The sequence below is a fragment of the Puma concolor genome, chromosome E2, assembly GCF_028749965.1.
Source record: "Puma concolor isolate L17-30 chromosome E2, mPumCon1.1.hap2, whole genome shotgun sequence".
In the NCBI taxonomy this organism is placed as follows: domain Eukaryota; kingdom Metazoa; phylum Chordata; class Mammalia; order Carnivora; family Felidae; genus Puma; species Puma concolor.
In genome coordinates, this window is record NC_141681.1 from 48,957,614 (window position 1) to 48,981,185 (window position 23,572).

The 23,572-nt window shown below is 44.2% G+C and overlaps 1 protein-coding gene and 1 long non-coding RNA gene across 2 annotated transcripts in view; one reads left to right on the forward strand and one right to left on the reverse strand.

Annotated features, from left to right (window-relative positions):
- Positions 1-23,572, forward strand: part of LOC147573615 (uncharacterized) — a 56,558-nt gene that overhangs the window by 5,438 nt on the left and 27,548 nt on the right. Inside the window, exons 2-3 of the long non-coding RNA XR_015244884.1 lie at positions 1,573-1,655; positions 8,018-8,084. This is a non-coding gene — a long non-coding RNA (uncharacterized LOC147573615). The remainder of the gene's footprint in view (positions 1-1,572; positions 1,656-8,017; positions 8,085-23,572) is intronic.
- LOC112850999 (cytochrome P450 2G1) lies at positions 11,864-22,307 on the reverse strand. The gene is made up of 9 exons (XM_025914510.2): positions 22,128-22,307; positions 21,367-21,529; positions 19,649-19,798; positions 18,010-18,170; positions 17,583-17,759; positions 16,494-16,635; positions 14,842-15,029; positions 14,587-14,728; positions 11,864-12,468 (listed from the first exon to the last, which is right to left on the reverse strand). Exons 1-9 carry the CDS (start codon positions 22,305-22,307, stop codon positions 12,287-12,289), a joined length of 1,485 nt encoding a protein of 494 aa, XP_025770295.2. The 3' UTR covers positions 11,864-12,286.

The window sequence follows — 23,572 nt, forward strand, 5'->3', positions numbered from 1 at the left end:
CAAACTGTGATCTCATGGAATCCTTCTGGCAGTGGGGTTCCGTCATAGCATCCTCATTTTGCTGTTCAGAAGAACAAGCCTCCCTACCTGCTGGAAGTCACACAGGTGGCAGGTAGGGATCTGGAATTTGAACCCTGTCCATTCCTTTCTCCATTGACTGGCCTTGCCCACCCTGAAGGCCAAGTGGAGACCAAGTTTAGCAATGGGTGGTGGGGAGACTAGCATCAGTGTTGGACACAGAGATACAGTGGCAGGCTCTGTTTTCAATCCTAGACACTAGGATTGAAAACAGGTTGGCCTTGAACTTGATATCAGGAGATCGTTAACAGAGCCACGTCTGGTGCCAGGAGGGTCTGAGAGCAGGCCCAGGTGGCCATCGGGGTGGCTTCAGGGTGGCATCGTGCAGCTCTGGGGTTGGTCCCAGCAGACTCTGACATGAGCACCATGTGGTTGCTGGACTGGTCTTCAGTGGGCCTGAGAGGGGCCCCGATGGGCACAAGGCAGCATCTGATAGCTGGACCCCCTGCTCAGATGCCAGCCCTAACCTTAGAGGAGTGCAGGTGCATGAGGTTGGCACTCTCAGTACTGGTATGTTGCTCTAGGTCCCTGAGCCAGAGTCCTATGGGGGAGGGAACAAGGGGCAGAGAACAAAGCAGAAAGAGGAATGTTGTTTGTTGAGTTGTGCTTTTTTTGTTGGTTTGTTTTATTGTATATATGTGTGTGCCTTGGCAGGGAATGTTTTTGGTTTTAATGAAGGGAGGGGTATTAGTACAGGCTTGGCAGGTATCAGTTTCCCTAAAGCCAACCAAGCCTATATTAACAATTAAGAGTATGATTAAGCTCTGGATTGGAATCCCTTGTCCCTTCTTTGTTGTGGGACCTTGAACAGGTCACCTCACCTCTCTGAGTCTCATGGGGCCAATGACAGGACCCACCTCTTAGCCTATTTTCAGAGGAGTCATGGGTTCATGAGTGTGAAGTACATGGCAGTGAGTGCCAATGAATGGTAGCTGTTCCTATTACTCCACAGGATGAAGGACATGAGTAAGGGGTTCTCTAAATCCCCTTCTGGATTTGATCTTTTCTGGTCTAAAGTTCTGATTACTTCTTCTTTGGGAAAAGAGGAAGGGAGAGAAAGCCTTGTGGGAACCTCCCTGCCCTTCCTTCCTTGGCACAGCTGAGCCTCCCCCCCCGGGGCTGATAATACGACATTGACTTTGGGTGTGTGTGCAGACCAGTGTGCCTGAATGCACACCAGCCCTTGTCTGTCTATGGGTAACTGAGTACATGCTTTGGGGTATGCCTGTTAAGGGATGTCTACACATATGTCTGTGTGTGCACCCTCATGTCTGACTGTGTGCTAATGGTGTATGTGCACGTACTACTGGTGACTGGGTATGGGCATGTGGATGGACACGTGTGTGTGTATTCAGGCACAGTGTGTAGGCATGTGGGTCACGCTGTGTGCACTTGTCTGAGATCTGCTTGTGCCTGTCTGTGTTTGCATTCAAACAATGTTGACCCGGCTCTGTCTCCCTTCTCTAAATACCAGCTGATTCCCTTATTTTTCAGGGTATTGCCTCGCTCAGTTGTCAAGGGTTACACTCAGCAGAAAAAGCCTGCATCGGACGCGTGTGTCCTGAGAGCATTCTGAGGTGGGTCAACTCCTATTGCATGAACTCAAATATCCACTCAGAAAATTCTCTCCCATAGTCTCCCCCAGGCTCCTGAGCCATTCAACACTTTTAAGACAGTCATCCAGGGGTGCTTGCGTGGCTCAGTCGGGTAAGTGTCCGACTTGGTCTCAGTTCATGTTCTCGCCGTTCGTGGGTTCCAGCCTCATGTCGGACTCTGTGCTGACAGCTCAGAGCCTGGAGCCTGCTTCCCATTCTGTGTCTCCCCCTCTCTCTGCTCCTCCCCCATTCGTTCTCTCTCTCTCTCTCTCTCTCTCAAAAATGAATAAACATTTTAAAAACATATTAAAATATTTCCAGACAGTCATCCAACCAGTGCTCAGTCAACCCACCACTCCATGACGCCTGTGCTGAGGGATGCTGAGGACACTAAGGTGACCAAGACAGACTGTGCCCCACCCTCATGAAGCTGTCATGCCACAAGGGAGACAGAGAAGCTACAAGTCAGTGAAGCTCAGAACACACAGGGCTGGGGTGAGAAGTCACAGACAGAGGAGTCATGGTGGGGATGGGGGAGACAGAGGAGTCAGGGCAAGGTTGGGGGAGACAGACAGAGGGGTCAGGGCAGGATTGGGTGGCACAGGTCTCTGTAGGGGCCCAGAAGTAGTACCTGTTTCAACCTTGTCAACTCAGGCTGAGTCACCTGAGGGCAAAGTAGGGATTTTTCAGGGCAGGATAGGGAGAGTAGAGAGGGAGAATTCTGGGCAGAGGAATCCAAGTGCCAAGGCAGTGGAGCATGGTCGGGTGCTGTTACGGTGGAAGGATCTGGGGCCCTGCGCACTGATGAGGCTGTAGCCATCAGCAGGGGTCAGACCTGCTGGACCTTATGTGACTTGGTGGGGAGCTGGACCGTGTCCTAAGATGATGGGGAGCCCCAGAAGGGGTGTAGGCAGGGGAAGAAGATGGTTAAATTTGTGTTTCAGAGGGATTGTTCAGATTGTTGGAGAAGGTGAGACTACAGATGGAGAGACATAGAAGTAGCTTCTATAGGCTCCAGGTGACAGAGGACAGGGCCATGAGCATGGGGAGGAGGCATGGGCTGGAGAAAGATATGGAAGGACAAACGAATTCTTCCTTGGTTATGCGGTGGTTGTGTGGGGTAAGGTGGGGGTAGAGCCCAGTGTGGGGGTAGGTGGGAGTGCCATGTATTGGTTTGGGGACACAGATCAGGAGCAGGTTTGAGGCAGGAGACACGTTGGGGAACCGGGCACAATCCCTGCTTCTAGGGATTTCTTAGACTGGTGAGAGAGCAGATCCGGATAAACCAAAATCTTCAATGATCCCATTAGTATTCATTAATAATTATTTGTGATAATTTACTACTTGGGGTTGAGGATTGGGAGTGCTTCCTAGAGGCGGTGTCGTTTGAACTGGGTCTTGCAGGGTGAGCTCACAGGTGGGGGAGGAGAGGAGGGCAGGGCAGAGAGAGCCTCACAAGCCAGGCTTGGCTATGTGAGATGGTGGGACAGAGCAGACATCTGTGACCGCTACACCCCCTGCTCCCTCTGCCATCCTCATCAATCAACTTTCTGTCCTCTACCCCCAGCCTGACCCAAACTCCAGAAAAAGCTGGCTCATGGTCACAAGTGTGCCTGAAATCTATGACCCTCTCCCAAATGAGATTTTTTTGTTTAATTGAAGTAAAGGGGCACATTGGCTCTTTCAGTCAGTAGAGCGTATGGCTCTTGATCTTGGGGTTGTGATTTCAAGCCCCACACTGGGTGTAAAGTTTATATGTATATATACATTTATACATATACATACATGCGTATATACATTTATATGTATGTGGATATATGTATATGTATATGTGTATATGCATATATGTAAGTAAATAAATCAAGAAAATACTTATCTAAAAAATTAACCCTTTTTTTAAAAAATTTTTTTTTTCAACGTTTATTTATTTTTGGGACAGAGAGAGACAGAGCATGAACAGGGGAGGGGCAGAGAGAGAGGGAGACACAGAATCGGAAACAGGCTCCAGGCTCTGAGCCATCAGCCCAGAGCCCGACGCGGGGCTCGAACTCACGGAGCGCGAGATCGTGACCTGGCTGAAGTCGGACGCTCAACCGACTGCGCCACCCAGGCGCCCCAAAAATTAACCCTTTTAATGAAAACAGTTCATAGCATTTACTACAATTTACTACATTCACAGAGGTGAGAAATGAACCACCTCTCACTAGTTCCAAAACATTTCCAAGTGAAAATCTTAGGTAAGCCTTCTTGGTTTAAATTTATTTTTTAATGTTCTTTTTTTAATGTTTATTTTTTGAGGGAGAGAGAGAGACAGAGCATGGGGGGTGGTGCAGAGAGAGAGGGAGACACAGAATCCAAAGCAAACTCCAGGCTCTGAACTGTTAGCCCAGAGCCTGATGCGGGGCTTGAACTCATGAACCAAGAGATCATGACCTGAGCTGAAGCTGGATGCTTACCCGACTGAGACACCCAGGTGCCACTTCTTGGTTTAAATCTAAATGCTAGTACTGCTGACAATGTTAGCATTGCATAGCCTATGACCTTACCCTGTGAAGCTCTTTATGGGCATCTTATTCAAGTCCTCACTGCAAGCCTGTGAGGTTGGGTTTATCATGCCCAGTTTGCAGATGAGTTAAGTAAGGCCCAAAGAAGTGGAAATGAGTTGTTTGGGGCTCCACGGATGATCAGGGTGGAGCCTGGGCCTGGCCTTGTGTTGACTCTAGATTTCATGCTCTTAACCCCACTCTGGGCTGCCAAGCCCCGCCTTTTTTCTTTATGAGACATCAGCAAACTGTTGCTGATAATCCTGTGGTTCTTGAAAACTTCCCTGTAGGCCTAAAACCAAAGAATCCAAATGTTAAACTAATAAAAGTAAAACCGGTCTTTCAATAGGAGGGAGGCTTCACCTTCAGCTGTGTTTGCTTCTTTGGGACATTAACCAAAAGCTGGGTAACCAGTGTCACACAGTGAAGGGGAGAATGAGTAGAACAAGGTGTTTGATCAGAGACTGAAGTGTTTGTGTTCAGGTTTCAGATGGCGGCCAGGATCAGGGTGGGCTGCGGGAGTGTGGCTGAAATGGCATCAAGGGAAGGCCAAGGAGAAGGAGAAAGTCAAGGTGCTTTCTGTCTGGTTGCTGGGACAGCTCTTGCCAAAGGCCACTCTCATGCCTTCTTGCAGGAGCAGGGCTGCTCTTGGAGGAGAGAGAGGGAGAAGGTTTGAGAGAAGACAGGGCCAAAGGAGACAGATTCAAAAAAAGGGAAGGGTTTTCCTAAGAGGGTGGAGGGCTATACTCTAGAGGTGCTGTGGGGAGTTTCTGACTCTGGTCATGGTTGAGTAGCTCCTACTGGATCAAGCATCCTGAAAATAACAGCTACCAACTCCAAATAAAATGTTAAAAACAGCAGCAGCAGCAGCAGCAGCAGCAGCAACAACAACAACAACAACAAATGATTCCCTGACATCACTGGAGAGTGGATCAAAGCAGGCAGATACTGAATGAGGTCAAAAGAAAGGAATTTCCAGTGATTAAAGCTTTTGGCCTGAGGCAGGTGGGGACAGTGCCTTGAGGATGGCTGGAACCCAGGCAGAAGCTTTGTTAAGTTTTCTGAGTTGAAGGATTAGAGGACAGAATGCAGAGTGACTACAGAGCCTGGTGGCAGCGGTGATAGGGTCTCCAAAAGGTGAGAGCTGGAGTTGGGGAGCCCCAAATCTGTAAAAACTCTGCCCACATGTCTGACTGTTTGTTGAAGTGCTTAGGTGCTCAGAAACTCCTCGAGGTGGCAGGTGAGGTTAAAAGAACTTAAAAGAGATTTCAGAGCTGTGCATTTGAGTTCAGTCAAGTTAACTGCTCCCTGAAACAAAACGAAAGAGATTAATATTCTTCAGTAGAACATTAGAGAATCCAGAGTCTTTATAGTATATTACTTGTCATATCCAGGATAAAATCCAAAATATATGGGCATAGGAAGATACAGGAATATATAACCATACTCAAGAGAAAAGGCAATTGATGGAGATTGAGCCTGACATGTTCATAATGTTGGAATTTATCTGAGGAGATTTAGAAGCACCTATTATGTCCATGTTCAAAGATGTCTGTGGTTTTGAGAAGCAAGAGGTATTGACCTACCTTCTGACCGTGAGACTCATCAGAGGTGGTCAAATGTGTCACTTTCATTGGAGAGAGTGTTAGGGAAAGCTGTGCTCTTGAGAGGAGAGCCTGTTTTGAATAAGATTGGGAAATGGACAGAAAATTTGGACAAGCAGTTTATGTATGAAGCAAATATTAATAGGACACCGACTATGTGCCAGGCGCTGTTTCAGTGGTTGAGGATATAGCAGTCAAGCAAACGGTCCAGCCTCTGACCCTGTGTGGTTACATTCTAAATGTGTCCAGGAATTTAGGTCAAAGACATTCTGCTCAGAAACCCATTTGGGGAAAGGGTCATGGAAGCAGGAAGGAAATAAATGGTGTTATAACAAGCCAGCAGATAATAATAATGGCCGTATTTATTATTATAGCTAATGATTATCAAATGCCATGTGAGAACTATGCTAAGTGAGATTTTAGCAACAGCTCTGTGAGATAGGGTATGTTATTCTTTTTTTAATTTTTTAATGTTTATTTATTTTTGAGACACACACACATAGAGCATGAGCAGGGGAGGGGCAGAGAGAGAGGGAGACAGAATCCAAAGCAGGCTCCAGGCTTTGAGTTGTCAGCATAGAGCCCGACGTAGGGCTTGAACTCACAAGCCGTGAGATCATGACCTGAGCTGAAGTCAGATGCTTAACTGAGCCACCTGGGTGCCCCTGGTTATGTTATTCCTTACAGCTTTCAAGTGAAGAAGCTGAGATCACCAACTCAGAAGTTGCAGAGCTAAGGAATCAAGTCTGCCTGTTCAAAGGGCTCCATCTTTTAATCACTAGACCATATGGTAGCCTACCAGGCAGGCGTTGGAAATAGTAAGAGGAACAACAACAGGCTGGTTTGAGTGAAATCAGTTCACATACAGCTTCAATAGCTAGTGATACATACACTTTAATCCTTACATGAAGTTCACACTTGGTTTTGAGAGCATGGCTTTGGGCTCTTTTAAGGAGTTTGGTCTTTTGGGACACCTTTCGGAGTTGGCCTGCATTTGAGAATTTCCACAATTTCTGACCAGATTTCAACTCTGAGTCAGCCTTGCTGTTAAGGTAACAGAGAGAGGGGATTTTAAAATCTTGGGGAAATGCACACAAAGTAGTTTGCACTTCCTGTAATTTCAGAATTAGCAAGGTCAACATTTTTAAAAGTTTATTTATTTACTTTGAAAGAGAGAGAGAAAGAGAAAGAGAGAGAGCATGTGCAAGTGGGGGAGGGGCAGAGAGTGAGGGAGAGAGAGAATCCCAAGCAGGCTCCATGCTGTCAGCACAGAGCCCAACTCAGGGTTCAATCTCATGAATCGTGAGATCATGACCTGAGCTGAAATCAAGAGTGAGACACTTAATTGACTGAGTTACCCAGGTGCCCCATAAGGTCAACATTTTATCCCTCTCTGCATTATGGCTTTTTCTGCTAATCCCAAGGAGATGGGCAGAAAGATGTCAGGGGCTAGAGAGAAACACTGGAAGTTTAAAATGAAAAAAAAATTTTTTTAATGTTTATTTATTTTTGAGAGACAGAGAGAGACAGAGTGCAAGCAGCGGAGGGGCAGAGAGAGGGAGACACAGAATCCGAAGCAGGCTCCAGGCTCTGAGCTGTCAGCACAGAGCCTGACGTGGGGCTCAAACTTACGAACTACAAGATCATGACCTGAGCCGAAGTCGGACATTTAACTGACTGAGCCACCCTATCTTTCCATGTTTAAGCTCAGTGAGTACCCCTTTGTTCTGCTTAAGCATGTGTATCATATAGCACCTGACCAATGCCAGTGCTATGTCTGTTCCCATGGGATGGGGACAAGGTCCTTCCATGTGGCAAAAGAGAGGTGCACTAGAGCTGAATTGCCCTGTATCACTGCTAGAAAAGACTATGGGGGACGAATAGGCACTATTAAAGCTGATCTTGCCATCTCTTCTCAATGTCAATTCATCATTGTTCCATCCAGTACTTGATTATGCTGTATTTTCCTTGGCAACTCTGATACCAAGATGCGGTGGGCAAAATGTTTGGATTTCTATTTCTGGTGGTTGTCATGGTGATGATTTTTCCTACCCTCCATGTAGTTGGTGTCCTCTCCTGGGATTGGTAGCCAGTGCATGGTGGTTCTGCTCTCTTGGGATTGATAACCAATGCATGCTGCTCTGCTAGACAATGCACATGTGGATTATTTATCTTATTTTTGTCTTTCTAAACACAGTTGAAATAAACATCCCTGTGTTTCCATCTCTGCATGCTTTTCTGAAGTATAATTGTTGGGTCGAAAGGTATGTACAGAGAAGATGTTTCTTTTTTTGAAAAATTTTTATTAGTTTATTTATTTTTTGAGAGAGAGAGAGAGAGAGAGAGAGCAGAGGAAGGGCAGAGAAGGAGAGGGATAGAGAGAATCCCAAGCAGGTTCCACGATCAGTGCACAGAGCCTGATGTCGCGAGATCATGACCTGAGCTGAAATCAAGAGTCAGGCACTTAACTGACTGAGTCACCCAGGTGCTCCAATGAGAAGATGTTTCTAAAACTAGAGATAATTAGACAAATCACAAAAAATAGAAAGAATTTGACTTCATAAGTAATAAATTATTTAAGAAATCTGAATTCAAGGGAAAATGCATCATGAAAATCTCTTTACCCAAAACCCAAATTCTGAATATAGAGTAGGTACATGGGTCAGAGATAGAAACTGATAACTCAGAAAAGTAGAAATGCAAGGATGAACACACAAAAGTCCTGTCTCATTACTAATCAAAGAAACAAAAACCTAAACTCATAGCATGTTGACTTTACTTGATCATTAAATTGGCAAATTTTGAAAAGAATGACACTGTATGTGTCTCATGAGGGAGCAGTGTGGGAAATTTTAGTAAAGAAATGATAAAAACCAAACATGAAGGTGTTAAGGACAATGATGGATATGGATAGAGAGGGCTTTTCACACACTACAGAGTTAAAGTCTCAAGAGCTTCTGGACAATCCATAAAGAATTCATTTGCTTTTATTGATGACCCATCTAACTGCTCAAGGGCAGAACTAGCCTCTGATAGTGGCCAGCTCATCAGCAGCCCATTCAAGAAAAGGAAAATGAAGTCCATATTCCCCTAATGCCTAGCTTTTCCTTCTGTGTCTATCATCTTTCTGTTATGTAACTCTGGTTCTGGTCTTTGGTAGATGAAACCCATATATTACTGGTCTTCCTTGATACCAGTAATTAATGTGCTGGACTATGAGCCATGTGGTCTGTGACTGACTCTATCCTGGTCACCTTAGTGTCAGCAGATCCCAACCATGTGCAGGACTGAGGATAGGAATGTGTCTGTTTTTTTTTTTGTTTGTTTGTTTGTTTGTTTTTAGTTTACTTATTTATTTTTGAGAGAGACAGAGACAGAGACAGGAGATAGAGAATCCCAAGCAGGCTCTACACTGTAGTGCTTAACTGATTGAGCCACTTAAGTGCCCCTCGATGTACTTTTTTTGATGGAATGAGACTCTGTCAGTTTTGTGTGGAGATCTGGGTCTCTTCCTGCCCAATTTTTTTCATACATTCTTTTTTCATTCACAGGTGTCACATCAACACCTGGATTTGAAGACCTTCCTGACCCATTCTGTTTCTTCTCTCTCTAATCATTCACAGGCATTACCCCTCTGTGAAATGCTTACCCATCCTCTGCTTCCCAGAACACCCAATGGACATATTGTGTACATAAGAATGACGTTTGTTGTTTCTGGCTCACCCCATCTCAAAATCCCTTCCAGTTTTTGGAAAATTCCCTATTCTGAAATTCTTGGTGAGGAGCAAGGTTTTGCCATCCATCACAGCAGATGGAAGAGCCATTTATTCTTCCTCACCAAACCCTGAGCTCTAAAGCTTTAACATGTGACTTACTGGATAGTCCTGCCTGGAACTCTGAATCATGAGGAAGTAACACAAAATCACAAATACCATCAGGAAGTTGTCCACAGTGGTGCCAATGGGTCAAGAGTCCCATGGCAGTGGTCCAGTGCCAGGGTTGCAGGTGTCATTGGGGGGACAATGGAGGCAGCAGCCCCTGGCTGTTAACTCTTTTTTTTTTTCCTACTCACAGTCTGAGCCTGTGTCTCCAGAATTCAGAAAATAATATGCACTTATTGATAAACTTACAGCAGCCAGCAGCCCTATATACTTAAGTAGCCAAAATCTGTTCATGTTCCCTAAAATTACAAAACCAACCATTATGGGGACTCATGTGCCTGGGACACATGAGGTTAAGAGAGAGATTCCAAAGAATGAGGTCTCATCCCTGACGCTCTATGTCTCCCACCCTGCATCCAATTAATCAGCAAACCCTGCCAGTTCTATCTTCATAGCAGATTCCAAATCCACCTACTTTTCCCCGCTTGCACAACTGGTATTTCTGCTATCCCTCCCTGAATCTATTCTTCATGCATCAGCTAGAGTTTGCTTTTAAAATAAGTCAGTGTATGGGGGCGCCTGGGTGGCTCAGTCAGTTGAGCATTTGACTTCAGCTCAGGTCATGATCTTGCGGTTTGGGTTTGAGCCCTGCGTCGGGCTCTGTGCTGACAGCTTGGAGCCTGGAGCCCGCTTTGGATTCTGTGTCTCCCTCTCTCTCTGCCCCTCCCTTGCTCGCACTCTCTCTCTTTCTCTCAAAAATAAATAAACATTTTTAAAAATTACCAAAAAAAAGTCAGTGTGTGCCACCCTATGCTCACCAGGAACCATTATCTCACTCAGACTAAAAGCCCAGATCCTTATTGAGGTCCATGAGACTCCACACAATCTGGCCTTTTCATGCCCTGCCCTCTTCCCATTTACCCCTACTCCCTCCCTCCCTCCTCCACTCCAACTACAGTCTCTTTGCGGATTCTAGAACACACATGCACAGCCTCCCACCTTACCACTCTGCTGTTTTTTTTAATTTTTTTTTCAACGTTTTTTATTTATTTTTGGGACAGAGACAGACAGAGCATGAGCAGGGGAGGGGCAGAGAGAGAGGGAGACACAGAATCGGAAACAGGCTCCAGGCTCCGAGCCATCAGCCCAGAGCCTGACGCGGGGCTCGAACTCACGGACCGCGAGATCGTGACCTGGCTGAAGTCGGACACTTAACCGACTGCGCCACCCAGGCGCCCCTACTGTTTTTAATCTCCTTGCCAGAAACACTTATTCCCAGATACCTGCATAACTTGCTCCTCCAACACCTTGTGAGACCTACCCTGGCCTGATTATAATCCCAAACTTGGAATCTGTGCTGTTCTAACATGCTGTATCATTTACTCATTGGTTATGTTTATTCTTCATTGTCTACCTCTCCCACTAGAATGAAACTCCACCAGGACAGGAGTTTGGGTGTGTTTTGTTCACTGATGGATCCCAAGTACCTGAAGAAGGTACTGGCACATGTTGCGTATTCAATAAACATTGGTTGAGTAAAATGAAATATGAAGGAAAGCTTTCATCCAGCAAGCATGTTGATGGAGTTTGGAAATAGAATAATAGAAGTCAGGGTGGCTGAACTATTCATCAAAATGGAATGAGGAGAATTTGGAACTGGGACTTGTGAAAGAAGTTCCTTCTAGACCAGGAAGGCAGATTTAGAGGGAGAGAAGATTGATGGAGGTGGGGTCAAGGAGCCAGCAAGACGGTTGAACATGGAGTATTAAGGGGGTGGACAATCAAGTGGGAAATCCCTGGTGGTTGACTGCTAGGAAGGATAATTAGTAACAGGGATGTCTTGAGGGCCCCTGGGTGGCTCAATCAGTTAAGCCTCCAACTCTTGATTTCAGCTCAGGTCATGATCTCACTGTTGGATCAAGCCCCGGGTCCGGCTCTGCGATGACAGTGCGGATCTTGCTTGGGATCCTCTCTCTCCCTCTCTCTTTGCTCCTCTCCCTCCTTCTACCCCGCCTGCCTCTCAAAAATAAAGAAATAAACATTAAAAGAATAACAGGGATGTCTAAAATGTCATTTTAAGTTGTTTTCGAAGTCCTACAGTGATAGCACACACAACACACAAGAAGCCTGCTACACACAACAGTCTTGATACTCTGGCTGCATTTATCTTATCTTATTTTATTTTATTTTATTTTATTTTATTTTATTTTATGTGGGAGATGATAATCAGGGAGAAGATTGGTGAACTACATTTGGGTCACTATCAGTGCACACCTACACATGAAGACATAGAATCTACAGCAAGAATTTGGTGGAGATGGGAAATGCGGGTGGAGGGGAACGTGAGAATGCAAATACTCCAGGTTGTTGCTGAAATCTGGGACAGCGCATTGCTTTTCTACTGGATGCAGCCGATACACAGCTCAATATTTGCAGGTGACCCTCACTGACCTGCAGAGCCATGACAGTAGAAATAGTACCTTCTCTTAGAGCTGTTGGGAGAATTTAGAGATGAGGTGGTGCACCTGTACCGGTGGAAAGAGCTGTGTTCTCCCACGGTTCCTTTCGCGCCCAATAGGGGGCGCTCAGCGGGCTTTGAGGCAGAGCTCATAGGTCGGAGGGATGTTGCCAAAGCCTGAGACCCTGGGTGTGATATCTATGTCATCCGGAGGCACCAGCGGGTGTAAAGAGAAGTTCTGAAGGATGGAGGTGAAGTACAGAAAGAGTTCCATGCGGGCCATGGCCTCGCCCAGGCAGATGCGCTTTCCTGTGGGCACAGGGGAGGGCGAGAAGTCGGCTCATATCTGCACTGGGATGATAAGGGTGTGGGGAGCTTTCTGGCCCCATCACCCTTCTGACCCTGCTCAGCATCCCTGGGGTCATGATAATACCTACTTTGTGGGGTTATTATAAAGACTCTTACAGAGAGTGCTCAGCTTGGATTTGCCATTTATAAGGGGGCTCAACACGTGGCAGCTACTTCTCTGATGGTTTGATTCCACCAGATCCCAAGATGGAATGGTTCTAAAAAATCCTTGAATTTGAAGATTCTGTGCATTTCAATTTCTCAAAGCTTTATCAAATGCCTACTAGGTGCCAGATACTAGTGAGGAAAAAAAATTTTGAAAAGAAAGCTCACACTTAAAGAGTGCTTACTATTTGTTGGTCACTCTTCGAATAGTTTGGAGAAATGAATCTCCATTTTAAATATTTTTCTTTTTAATTTTTTAGAGAGAAAGAGAGCACGTGCAAGTGAGCGAGGGAGGGGGAGAGAGAGAGGGAGGCACAGAATCCCAAGCAGGCTCCAGGCTCTGAGCTGTCAGCACAGAGCCCAGTGTGGGGCTTGAACTCACGAACTATGAGATTATGAGAACTATGAGATTATTTTTTTTTTTTTAGGGAGAGAACACAACCATAAGCTGGGGAAAGGTAGAGGGGAGAGCGGGGGGGGGGGGGGGCGGGGGGGGTGCTCTTAAGCAGGCTCTACCTTCAGCGCAGAGCCAGTGGTTGGGCTATATCCCAAGACCCTGGGATCATGACCTGAGCCAAAATCCAGAGTTGGAAGCTCAGCCAACTGAACCACCCAGGTGCCCTATGATTCTACCATTTGTAAATGATGGAGTGGGGTCCTCTTTCCTAACCACAGCACTGACTCCAGGTTCAATGTGGTTTATACTTAAAATACTATTCTAAGCTAGTATGTCATGGGTCACAAGCTACTGTTCATTAGGCAAAACCACCTGCTGCCTATTTTTGTACTGCCTGTAAACTATTAAAAAGAAAACCACAGGCCCAAAATGGAATCACTTATGTTAGGCCAAGTCATCAAACCAGGCTCAATATCTAACCTAATGGCAGTTTCAACCTCCCCTCCTGAAAAGGAGTCTTAACCAGTTAGGAATTGTTTGATCAACTCCAATGAGGTGAGCTGTCACATGTACCCTCTCCATCCCCCAAAGGAAAATGAGGTAATTCATCTAATAAGGCCCCCTGCTTTTCCCCTAGGGGAAGGTGACATTGCCTGAAACAATCCTTTCTTTTCCTTTGCTAATAACTTCTTGGCCACCCTCCTTCCTATAAAGACCTTCCATTTCTACAAATCACTTAATAAATCCAATTATATATTCAAATTCACTCAACTGAATATTTGTTCTTTAAGAAAACTAAGAATGCAGGGGCACCTGGGTGGCTCAGTCGGTTAAGCGTCTGACTTTGGCTCAGGTCATGATCTTGCAGCCTGTGAGTTCGAGCCCTGCATCAGGCTCTGTGCTGACAGCTCAGAGTCTGGAGCCTGCTTTGGATTCTGTGTGTGCCTCTCTCTCTGCCCCACCCATGCTCATGCTCTGTCACTCTCTGTCTCTCAAAAATAAATAAACGTTAAAAAATTTAAAAAATATACTTTAAGAAAATTAAGAATGATTTTCACATTTTAAATGGTTGAAAACAATCAAAAGAAAGGTAACATTCTGTGACATGTGAATTCAATGAAATTTAAATTTCTATGCCTATTCAAATTTCATAAATAAAGGTTTTTGGCATCACAGACTTTCTCATGCATTTTTGTACTGTCCGTGATCACTTCTGCAGGACAGTGGGGCAGTTGAGTAGTTCAGACTGTATAGTTCAGACAGATACAATATGGCTGGTAAAAACTAAAATATTTTCTATTCCATCCTTAACAAAAAGAGTTTGCTGACCTCTGTTTAGTGCTACTCCTTTTCTAATTATCAGAGTCAATGCTTCTAATATCCTATGATTCCAAGATTCTAGGATTCTGGGAAATAGCATTCAACTTCCATTCAGACTTGAATGTCAAATACAGACCAATGGTTGGGGGGGCACATCTAGCATGTTCCTGGGGTGAACTCAGGCCATAGAAACCTACCAGAGGAAAAAGGTACAAAGGCTTCATTCTTCTTGAAGCGGCCCTGCTCATCCAGGAAGTGTTGGGGATAGAAGGCATCTGGGTTGCGGAAGTATTTGGGGTCTTTGAGGACAGAGCCAAGTAGAGGGAACACATCGGTGCCCTGGGATGAAAATGGAAAGTTATGAGACATCAGTGTTGGAGGATGGGAGCGGGGTACCAGGGGAGAGACGGGTGGGGTAGAGGAAGAAAGGGTAACAATGAACCCAACTCCACCTTGGGCAGAAGGTAGCCTCGGAAATGAGTGTCCCGGATGACATTATGGGGGACACCCATGGGTACGATATCTGTCAGTCTCTGTATCTCATGGATCACAGCGTCTGTGTAGGGCATCTTGGCTCGGTCATCCACACTTGGGATTCGGTGTGGTCCAATCACCTGGTCAATCTCTTCATGGATCTTGGCTAGAAGGGGCCAGAAAACAAAGCAGACAAGGACACAGGGCGTGTTTCTAAAAGCCAAGGCTAGGCTATGGGTTTGTATCTTTAATACCTGTGGACCCTGAGGGAGCCAACCATGCGTGTTTGCATTGCCCCTTTATTCTTAACACCTGACACATTGGTGGGCTTAATAAATACTCATCAGACCATTGGGAGGCACACAGCCTGGAGCCTTGAGTGCCCACTGGGATGTTTGGTATTTATCTTGAAAGCACGAATGAGCAGGTCAGTGTCCCCACCCCAGATAGGCTTTCATACACAGGCTTTTGACAGACTTGGAAAAAAGTACAATACATAACGAGGATAAGATGGAAGCAAGTGACAGCAATTATGTAACAGGAATTAAGAACACTATTGGTGCAGTTACCCCTCCCTGCACCTCCTGGATGAGTGACCTTGAGGCAAATGGCTTTACCTTCTGAGCCTGTTTCTTCATCTTCCAAATGGGTGTGATGGTCCAAGTTCACAGAGTTGTAAAATTTACATAAAATCCAGTATGCAAGTAACTAGAACAGCACCTAGCACATAGCAGGTGTCCATTAAATATGTGATTATTTAGATTAGTAAAACATGACTAGGACAATGGAGGAGAGACTAGAAAAGTTTGAGTGGAATCAAGTTAATCTCTCCCATCATCTATAATGAGGAAAAAAATTTTTTGGCTTGTTTTGAACTGCATTAGAAGGGAGAGAGGCCAAAATTAGGGGTTTTCCTTAAGCAAGGAATAAGTTCCTCATCGCTAGAGTTACCCAACCAGACCAGATTGCAATTTGTTGGAGATGGAGTCTGTCTGATTCTGGCACTATAGTCAGCTAAATAATGTCCATCAAATATATCTACCTCCTAATCCCTGGAACCCATGCATGTTACCACATAGGACAAAAAAGACTTTGAAGACATCATTAAGTTAAGGATCTTGAGATGTGTTGATTATCCTGGATTATTCAGGTTGGCCCTAAATATAATCACAAGTGTCCGTATAAGAGGGAAGCAGAAGGGTCAGAGTCAGAGAAGAAGATAGGACAACTGAGGCAGAGAGATCTGAAGATGCTATGCTACTGACTTTGAAGATGGAGGAAGGGTCATGAGCCCAGGAATGCAAGAAATACAGCTCTCAGAGCTGAAAAAAGCAAGGAATCTGATTCTACCTTGGTTTGGCCCAGTGAAAACCTGTGTGAACTTCTGAACTCCAGCACTGTAAGATAATAGTTTTTGTTAATTTATTATGACAGCCATAGGAAACTAACATAGGCACCAAGTAGAAGATTCAATTAAATGGCCTTCCAAGCCAGAGATTGTGAGATTCCATATCCTGAGATTCTGAAGTGTGAAGAGTGTAAAGCTATGGGGTTATAAAGTATTGCGTGTACATCTTCTTCTCTGTTGGGAGTGGGAGTCACCAGGTAAGCAGTTCAAGTGGACCCTCACCTTCCACCTCAGGATGCTTCATCATTAGCAGCAATCCATAACGTAGTGTAGAGCTCACAGTCTCTGTGCCCGCAAAGAAGAGGTTGAGAGTGGTGAGGACCAAGTTCTTGAGATTGAACTCCGTGTGGGGATTATTTTTATCCTGAAAACGAGAGGGATAGGAAATCGAATTACCTTCTGTCTTTATCTTCTTCTTTTCTCCCTTTGTGAAAACACAACTGATGGGTAAACTAAGTGGGTATCTGGGAGAGGAAATAGCCAAAGCAAAGTTCCTGGGGCCAGAGGGCGCCTGGTGTGTTAGAGAAATAACAAGGAGGAGGCCAGTGCGGTTGGAGTGGACAGTGAGGGGAAAAGGAGGAGAAAAAAGTACAGATTTGAAAGTTCTAGGACATTAAGCTATATAATTGTAAACTTCCAAGTGCTGAGGTTTGTATAATAAAAAATATATATGTTTCTAAAATTCTAAGACTCTGTGATACAGAAGTTAAATTTCTACATATTGAAGACTTTTTTATAAATTTTTTTTCAACGTTTATTTATTTTGGGGACAGAGAGAGACAGAGCATGAACAGGGGAAGGGCAGAGAGAGGGAGACACAGAATCGGAAACAGGCTCCAGGCTCTGAGCCATCAGCCCAGAGCCTGACGCGGGGCTCGAACTCACAGACCGCGAGATCGTGACCTGGCTGAAGTCGGACGCCCAACCGACTGCGCCACCCAGGCGCCCCCATATTGAAGACTTTTAAGTTTAAACTCATGCTTAAAGACTTAAAAGTCTAAGCTTCTCAAATTCTAAGACTGTAAAGACTGGTTTTCTGTATTTGTAAGTCTCTGGTAGTTGTAATCATAAATGATTTAAAAGGGGTCAGGTTTTAAGTTTCATTGCTCCTAAAATTTTTAGATTCAAAGTTTATTTAAAGGTGTAAGAGTTTATGTATGCTTTTACAGTTTCTATATCTCATCCATAAATAAAAGTCAACCATGTGAAACAATACTTTCTCTTTTGTCTATAACACGTTTATAGGTTAAAGTTGCAGTTTATAGGCTAGTGATAATGAGAGGAAATGATTGGGGAAAAGGGAAGAAGTACCTGGTGCATCTTGATGAGGAAGCAGTCAATGAAGTCCCGAGGGTTTTGTGGGTCAAGAGATACTTCGTTGATCTTGACCCTCGAAGCAATGAAGTCCTTGAGCTCCTCTATCAAGTAGTAGATGCGATTGTGTCTTCCTGGCAAATATTGCATGACTCCAGAATACATGTCATATAGCTGTGGGGAATAGGCAAAGAGGGTTTGTCAACAATGGGCACCTGGGGTCAGCATAGGCTGAGTCTGGAGCCAGATAGTCAGGCTGAATATCCAGCACTGGGTCTGAGGATTGGGTGAGTCCATTTGCTTCTTGGAGACTCAGGGCATATTGATACTTGCCTCCCTGGGCTGTGGGGAGGATTAAGCGAGGTATAGGCAGATGCTTAGTTAACTGAGATTGGGGGTGGGCAGGGAGGTGGCTGGTGGGCACCTGGGCCCAGGGTGTGCTCATCTCAATGAAACTCTCATTGATCATCTGCAGCAGCTTCAGGAACTGCTTGTCTTCATAGTCAAAGCGGCTTCCAAAGACGACAGAACTGATGACATTTGAGACAGTGCGGCTCAGGAAGAAGGTGGGTTCGATGGGGGAACCTGGGTGATAGAAATTGTCTATGTTAGAGGCAATGATTAGGAGCATGGGATGGGGAATCATTCAGTCACAGATATGAGTCCTGACTCCGCTGGTTCATAGCACGTGTTAGTTACTTCATTTGTTTTGTTTTGTTTTGTTTTGTTTTGTTTGTATTTTGAGTCTAGATTTCCCAGTCTGCAAATTGGTTTAGTAACCACTAAACCTGAGGTTTCAATATAATTATCCATGTGAAATGCTTAGCACAGTCCCTGCATGTAGTAAGTACTCAGAAAATGCTAGTGGAGTTTAATCATCACCTTTTGGCATTAGTATTTAATTAATTGTGTTTGTGCTGTAGAGTCACAGATTTGGGAAAGAAGTTGTGGTATGGGACACATTAGGGGAAAAAAAGATGGCTGAATTCTGTGTATCTCTATCAATGACTCCATTTGAGCTATTAAGAAAAATTTTCCCTTGGCCTCAGCTGCACCATTTAAAATAGGATTCTGGGGGTGCCTGGGTGGCTCAGTCAAACATCGGACTTCAGCTCAGGTCATGATGTCACTGCTCGTGGGTTTGAGTTCCACATCGGGCTCTGTGCTGACAGCTCAAAGCCTGGAGCCTGCTTCTGATTCTGTGTCTCCCTCTCTCTCTGCCCCTCCCCTGTTCATACTCTCTCTTTCTCTCAAAAATAAATAAACATTAAAAAATAATTTAAAAAAATTAAAAAATAAAACAGGATGCTGGATTGGGGGACAATTTCTCCAACACAACGCTTCATAGTCACAAATACACAATTTTGCAAATAATTTCTGGGGGTACATGAATGTTCAAAGCCTTTATGTAGACTGTTTAGCATCCATGAGACCCAGAAGAAGAATCTCTGATTTTGAGAAATTTATCTATCTCTTATCTATTCATCTCTGTAGTTCTTAGCTTCCATGTCTTTTCTTCTCCAAATCCCATTGGTTCCAGACCTTATTTTGGGGCAGCGATCAGACTCCTTAAAAAATATAATCAAATGGGCTTAAGAGTTTCAGATCTGCAAGATGAAAAAATTCTAAAGATCTGTTTCACAACAATGTAAACATACTCAACACTGAAAAGTACACTTAGGAATGGTTAGGATGGTAAAAATTTATGTTATGTTTTTATAACAATTGTATGTATGTGTTATATGTATACAGATATATGTAATTAAATTTGATCCTGTCACCAGAAAAAGGTGCTAATTTACACATTGTAAAAGTCTGCATATGATTTCAGGAGCTCATAAAATTCTTGAGATCCACTGATTAAAGCTTCTGCACAAGTGGTCTTGAAGGGTCTTTCATGTTAACTTTTAACATGGAACCTGGCTGGAAATCTTAGTGAACCCTTAGTCTTTTTCATCCTTTCCCATTCTAGAGCTTTCTCCCACCAAGGCCCATCTTCTCACGACTGAGCTCTCTATAACCATTCAGTCATCTTGTAGCCCTGCCCCTTGTGACCTCCATACCCTTGGTCTTCCGTAATTCTTCTAGTAAGAAGCCAGCCTCCTCCTGGATCCGCTCCTCAATGCTCCGTTTTCCCATCCCGAAGTCCCGAAGAATGGTCAGGGAGAAGCGTCGGAGAATCCTCCATCGTTCTCCATTAGCCAGAGCTACACCTGCCAGAATCTCAATGTCAGCCTCCTGCCTCCCCTCCCCTTCCTGTGTCCAACTCTGTGATACACAAGGATTGGGATAAATTATGAAAGCTCTAGACTCTGCTCTCAAGGAAGCCCCTCCCAACTTCCTAGGCTTGATGGAGAGACTGTGGTTCCCTCCCTACAGGACCTCAAAAACAGTCTAGGATTGAGATGGAGGGAAAGGAAATTAGGCTGGCAATGATTGGGGGAGATGAAGGAGAGTTTCTTACAGGATAAAAACCCAGAACAGGATAAATAACTGGATGGATGCATAGGAATGTGGAGGGAGGTACAGATAGAATGCCATACACAATATCCTGGAATGGGGGACTACTTCTATTTTCTCATACCATTTGGATTCTCTAGACATAAGCATGCATATACACAGAAGCTTACACCTGTACATCAATATACCTACACAAAAGGAATTCCCTTCTAGTAAGAAACATTTAGAAATTACTAGATGTGCATGGATTGATGAATTAATGTTTGGAAACTTAATGAATTATTTCAGTGGATTAATGAATGGAAGGAAGAGCTTTTGACTGGAATGACTGATGAATGAAGAAAGACTCAATGGATGAATAAAGAGTTAATAATAGATAGTTTGAGATAAGAGTATAATTGGTTGGAAAGATATAAGGATGGAAAGATTAATAGATGAGTGAATGATGGAAAGATTAATGAATGAATGGATGAATGATGGATAGAGGGGTAAATGGAAAGTTAATTCATAGATGTCTAGATAAATTGGATAGAAAGATATTTGATAGATAAATTGGATAGATAGATAAATTGGATTTGATAGATAAATTGGATAGAAAGATAGATGCTTGGGTGGCTTAGTTGGTTGAGCATCTGACTCTTGATTTCAGCTCAGGTTATGATCCCAGGGTTTTGGGATCAAGCCCCCCGTTGGGCTCCACACTGAGTATGGAGGCTGCTTAAGACTCTCTCTCCCCCTCTGCCCCTCTCTCTTGCTCATGAACTCTCTTCTCTAAAAAAATAAAGAAAGAAAGAATAAGAAAGGCTAATTAATAAATGGATTTTTTGGTGGATGTATGGGTCAATGGAAAAGTGGATAAATGGAAGGAGATGTATGTGGATGGATGGATAGAAGGAAGTATAGAAAGAAGAGCATGACAGAGCTTGGAATTGAAAGGTGTGGGCAGTTAGAGATGGGTGTATAGATAACACTAAAAAGATATCTACTTAAATGGAGGCGGCAGAGACCTATGGGTTGAGTGTGTGTATATGTATAGAGAAATAAGAAGTTTGGCTATAAGGGCTTCAGTGGATACACATTAAAAACAAAAGTAATGGGGCTGATACTCAAGAATCAGAGGGCTTGGGTTCAAAACAAAATGGTTCTACCACTTACTATATATTACCTAACCTTTCTCACCCTCAGTTTCCTCATTTGCAAAATTAGTAAGACATTAATATTCTCTCAAAAGAGTCAATGTAATAATTCATGTAGAGCACTTATCAAAGAACTGGGGACATAGGGAATGTATAATCATTTTGTTGTTGTTGTTGTTACTTACCATAACCTTGGAAGTTTCGCTCTATTGAAGCCAGTTCTCCACGGCCACTGAACTCATCAGCTCGGTCTACCAGGGCCTCCTTCACTGCCTCATGTCCACACAAAACAACTACAGGCCGTGGACCCATGTACACAGTGAAGACTGGGCCATACTTCTCCCTGAGCTAGGAGTGAAGGAAGACATAAGAGGAAGGAGCTATCTGGAGCACCAAGTATAGACCAATCAAGGACTTTAGGGGTGGAAATTTCAAGGGAACATAAATGTGGGAATAACAGATAAAAGTGAGTCTTGGGCTTGGAAGGACTATTGAGAAAAAGGCACAGATGCCTTGGATCCTGTGATCCTGGGTAAGACACCACCCCCCCAACACCTCCATAAGCCTTAGTTTCCTCATCTGTAAAATGGTGGACCTGGGTGAGCTAAGCTCCAAGATCTATGCTTCTCTATCTGCAATGCTTAATTTCTAGAACCTTAAGATTTCATGATACTGAGTGTCAACGTTCTAAGATCATCAGAGAGCACGAGTTCTTGTGTTTAAGGGTGTAAGGTGCTGTGATTCCAAAGTCCTGAGATTGTGAGTGTCTTAAGTTCCAGTGTGCCAGGAGTCTGTGTTTCCAAGAGTTTAAGATTCTGCAATTTCAGTATTCTAAGGTTTATGAAGTCTATGTTTCCAAGAGTCTGTGTTTTGGACATTAGAAGGTTATACATGTTTCTATGGAATTCATTGCTTTTGGCTCTGTGAGAGGAGTAGTTAGACTTACCTTCATGAAAGACTGAAAAGTGGCATCAGTACGGACTTGCAACAGGTTCCCCAGGAAAGGTATTGGTGTGGGACCAGGGGGCAGCTTCCCCCCCTTGTGTCTCCTTTTCCAGGCAATGAGGATAAGTAGGCAAGACAAGGAGAGTGCCAGAAAGATGGTGAAGGCCCCTCCCAGCTCCATGGTGCCAGGTTGAAGGGTTGTGTCCAGGGCACCAGATCCTTCTTAAATATGTTCTGGAAAATCAGCTGTGCAGAAATCTGAACACCCTGAGATTCAAGTTTTCCGGGTAAGGATGCCATTAGAGAGGATATTGCTTGATCTGGAGGGTGGTTATATAACCTATAATCACCCACCTGAATAAAGGTGGATTGAATTCACCCAGGGAAATCCAGTGGGGCCATCCCTCTTTCTTTATATTTCCAGTCCCCCAGCTCAACCTAGTTCAACATGTCCTGGTAGGATATGGGAGGCAGTTGAACATCATTTTTAGGCTGTCGTGTTTAGGAATCAGATAATCTGGGTTCAAATTTCAGCTCCACCTTTTCTTCACTGGGTAGGGCGCCTAACCTTCTTGGCCTCAGTTTCCCGATCTGTCAAAAATAGGGTAACCACACTGTCTTAGAAAGTCTTGGTAGAGAACAAAGATGACTCCTTTCTCTTTGCCAGACCCTAATTCATCAATTAAAAAAAAATACAGTAAGATGAAGATTTGGAATAGCAAAAGAAATAACTCAGTTGAAAGGGTTTTATTCAACAAGTTCTCTTGTTTCTACTCAAAGTGCTACCATTGCTAAATGGTAATAATCAAAGATTACTTGGGTTGATTTAGCAGGACTTTGCTGGTGTGTGTCTGTGTGTGCACATTTATTTTCAAAGTCTAAGATATAGAGGCCACCTCTGAGCCCCACCTCTAGAAACATGGCCTACTGATTGCTGTCTGTTTATCCAAATAAACAGTTTTCAGCACTTTTTGTACCAAATACCTGCCAATCTTCTTTACTGTTCTGAAACAAAATTCCTGGGTATTATATCCTACCTATACATGTTATTAAACAAAATCAAATGCCCTTCTCATGTGTCCAGATTCTCAGACTTGGAAAATAAATCCCTTAGCGAACCTGCAGGTTTTGGAATAAGACCTGGCTGGCTGGGCTGAGGTATGCTGTGTCCAAGAGAAGTGGTGGGGATTCTGTGAAAACTGAGTGACTCCCAGTGCACCACCTTTTGGATCTTCTATGGGCCACCAGGATGTCTTTTGTGGGGTAAGAGTTAGCTTTAGGCTGCCTCCTATGACCCTCACAGTTTTGGCTTCTCCCTTCCATCCTGACCTCCTTCCCGACACACACATACACTTACACCCATTCGGGAATAGTCCTTTAATTAATTGTCTGTGATGGTGGTGGTTGAGTCTGGTCTTTCTGTTCAGACAGGAAAAGAGAAAGTGT

What these genes read in the sequence shown, in the direction of transcription:
- LOC112850999 (XM_025914510.2), bottom strand. Translation starts at nt 22,307, where the DNA reads ATGGAGCTGGGAGGGGCCTTCACCATCTTTCTGGCACTCTCCTTGTCT. An exon ending in GAGGCTACCTTCTGCCCAAG is followed by an intron (nt 14,729 to 14,841) that starts GTGGAGTTGGGT and finishes TTTTCATCCCAG; the next exon opens with GGCACCGATGTGTTCCCTCT. An exon ending in CTTTGTACCTTTTTCCTCTG is followed by an intron (nt 12,469 to 14,586) that starts GTAGGTTTCTAT and finishes CTGTGCCCACAG; the next exon opens with GAAAGCGCATCTGCCTGGGC.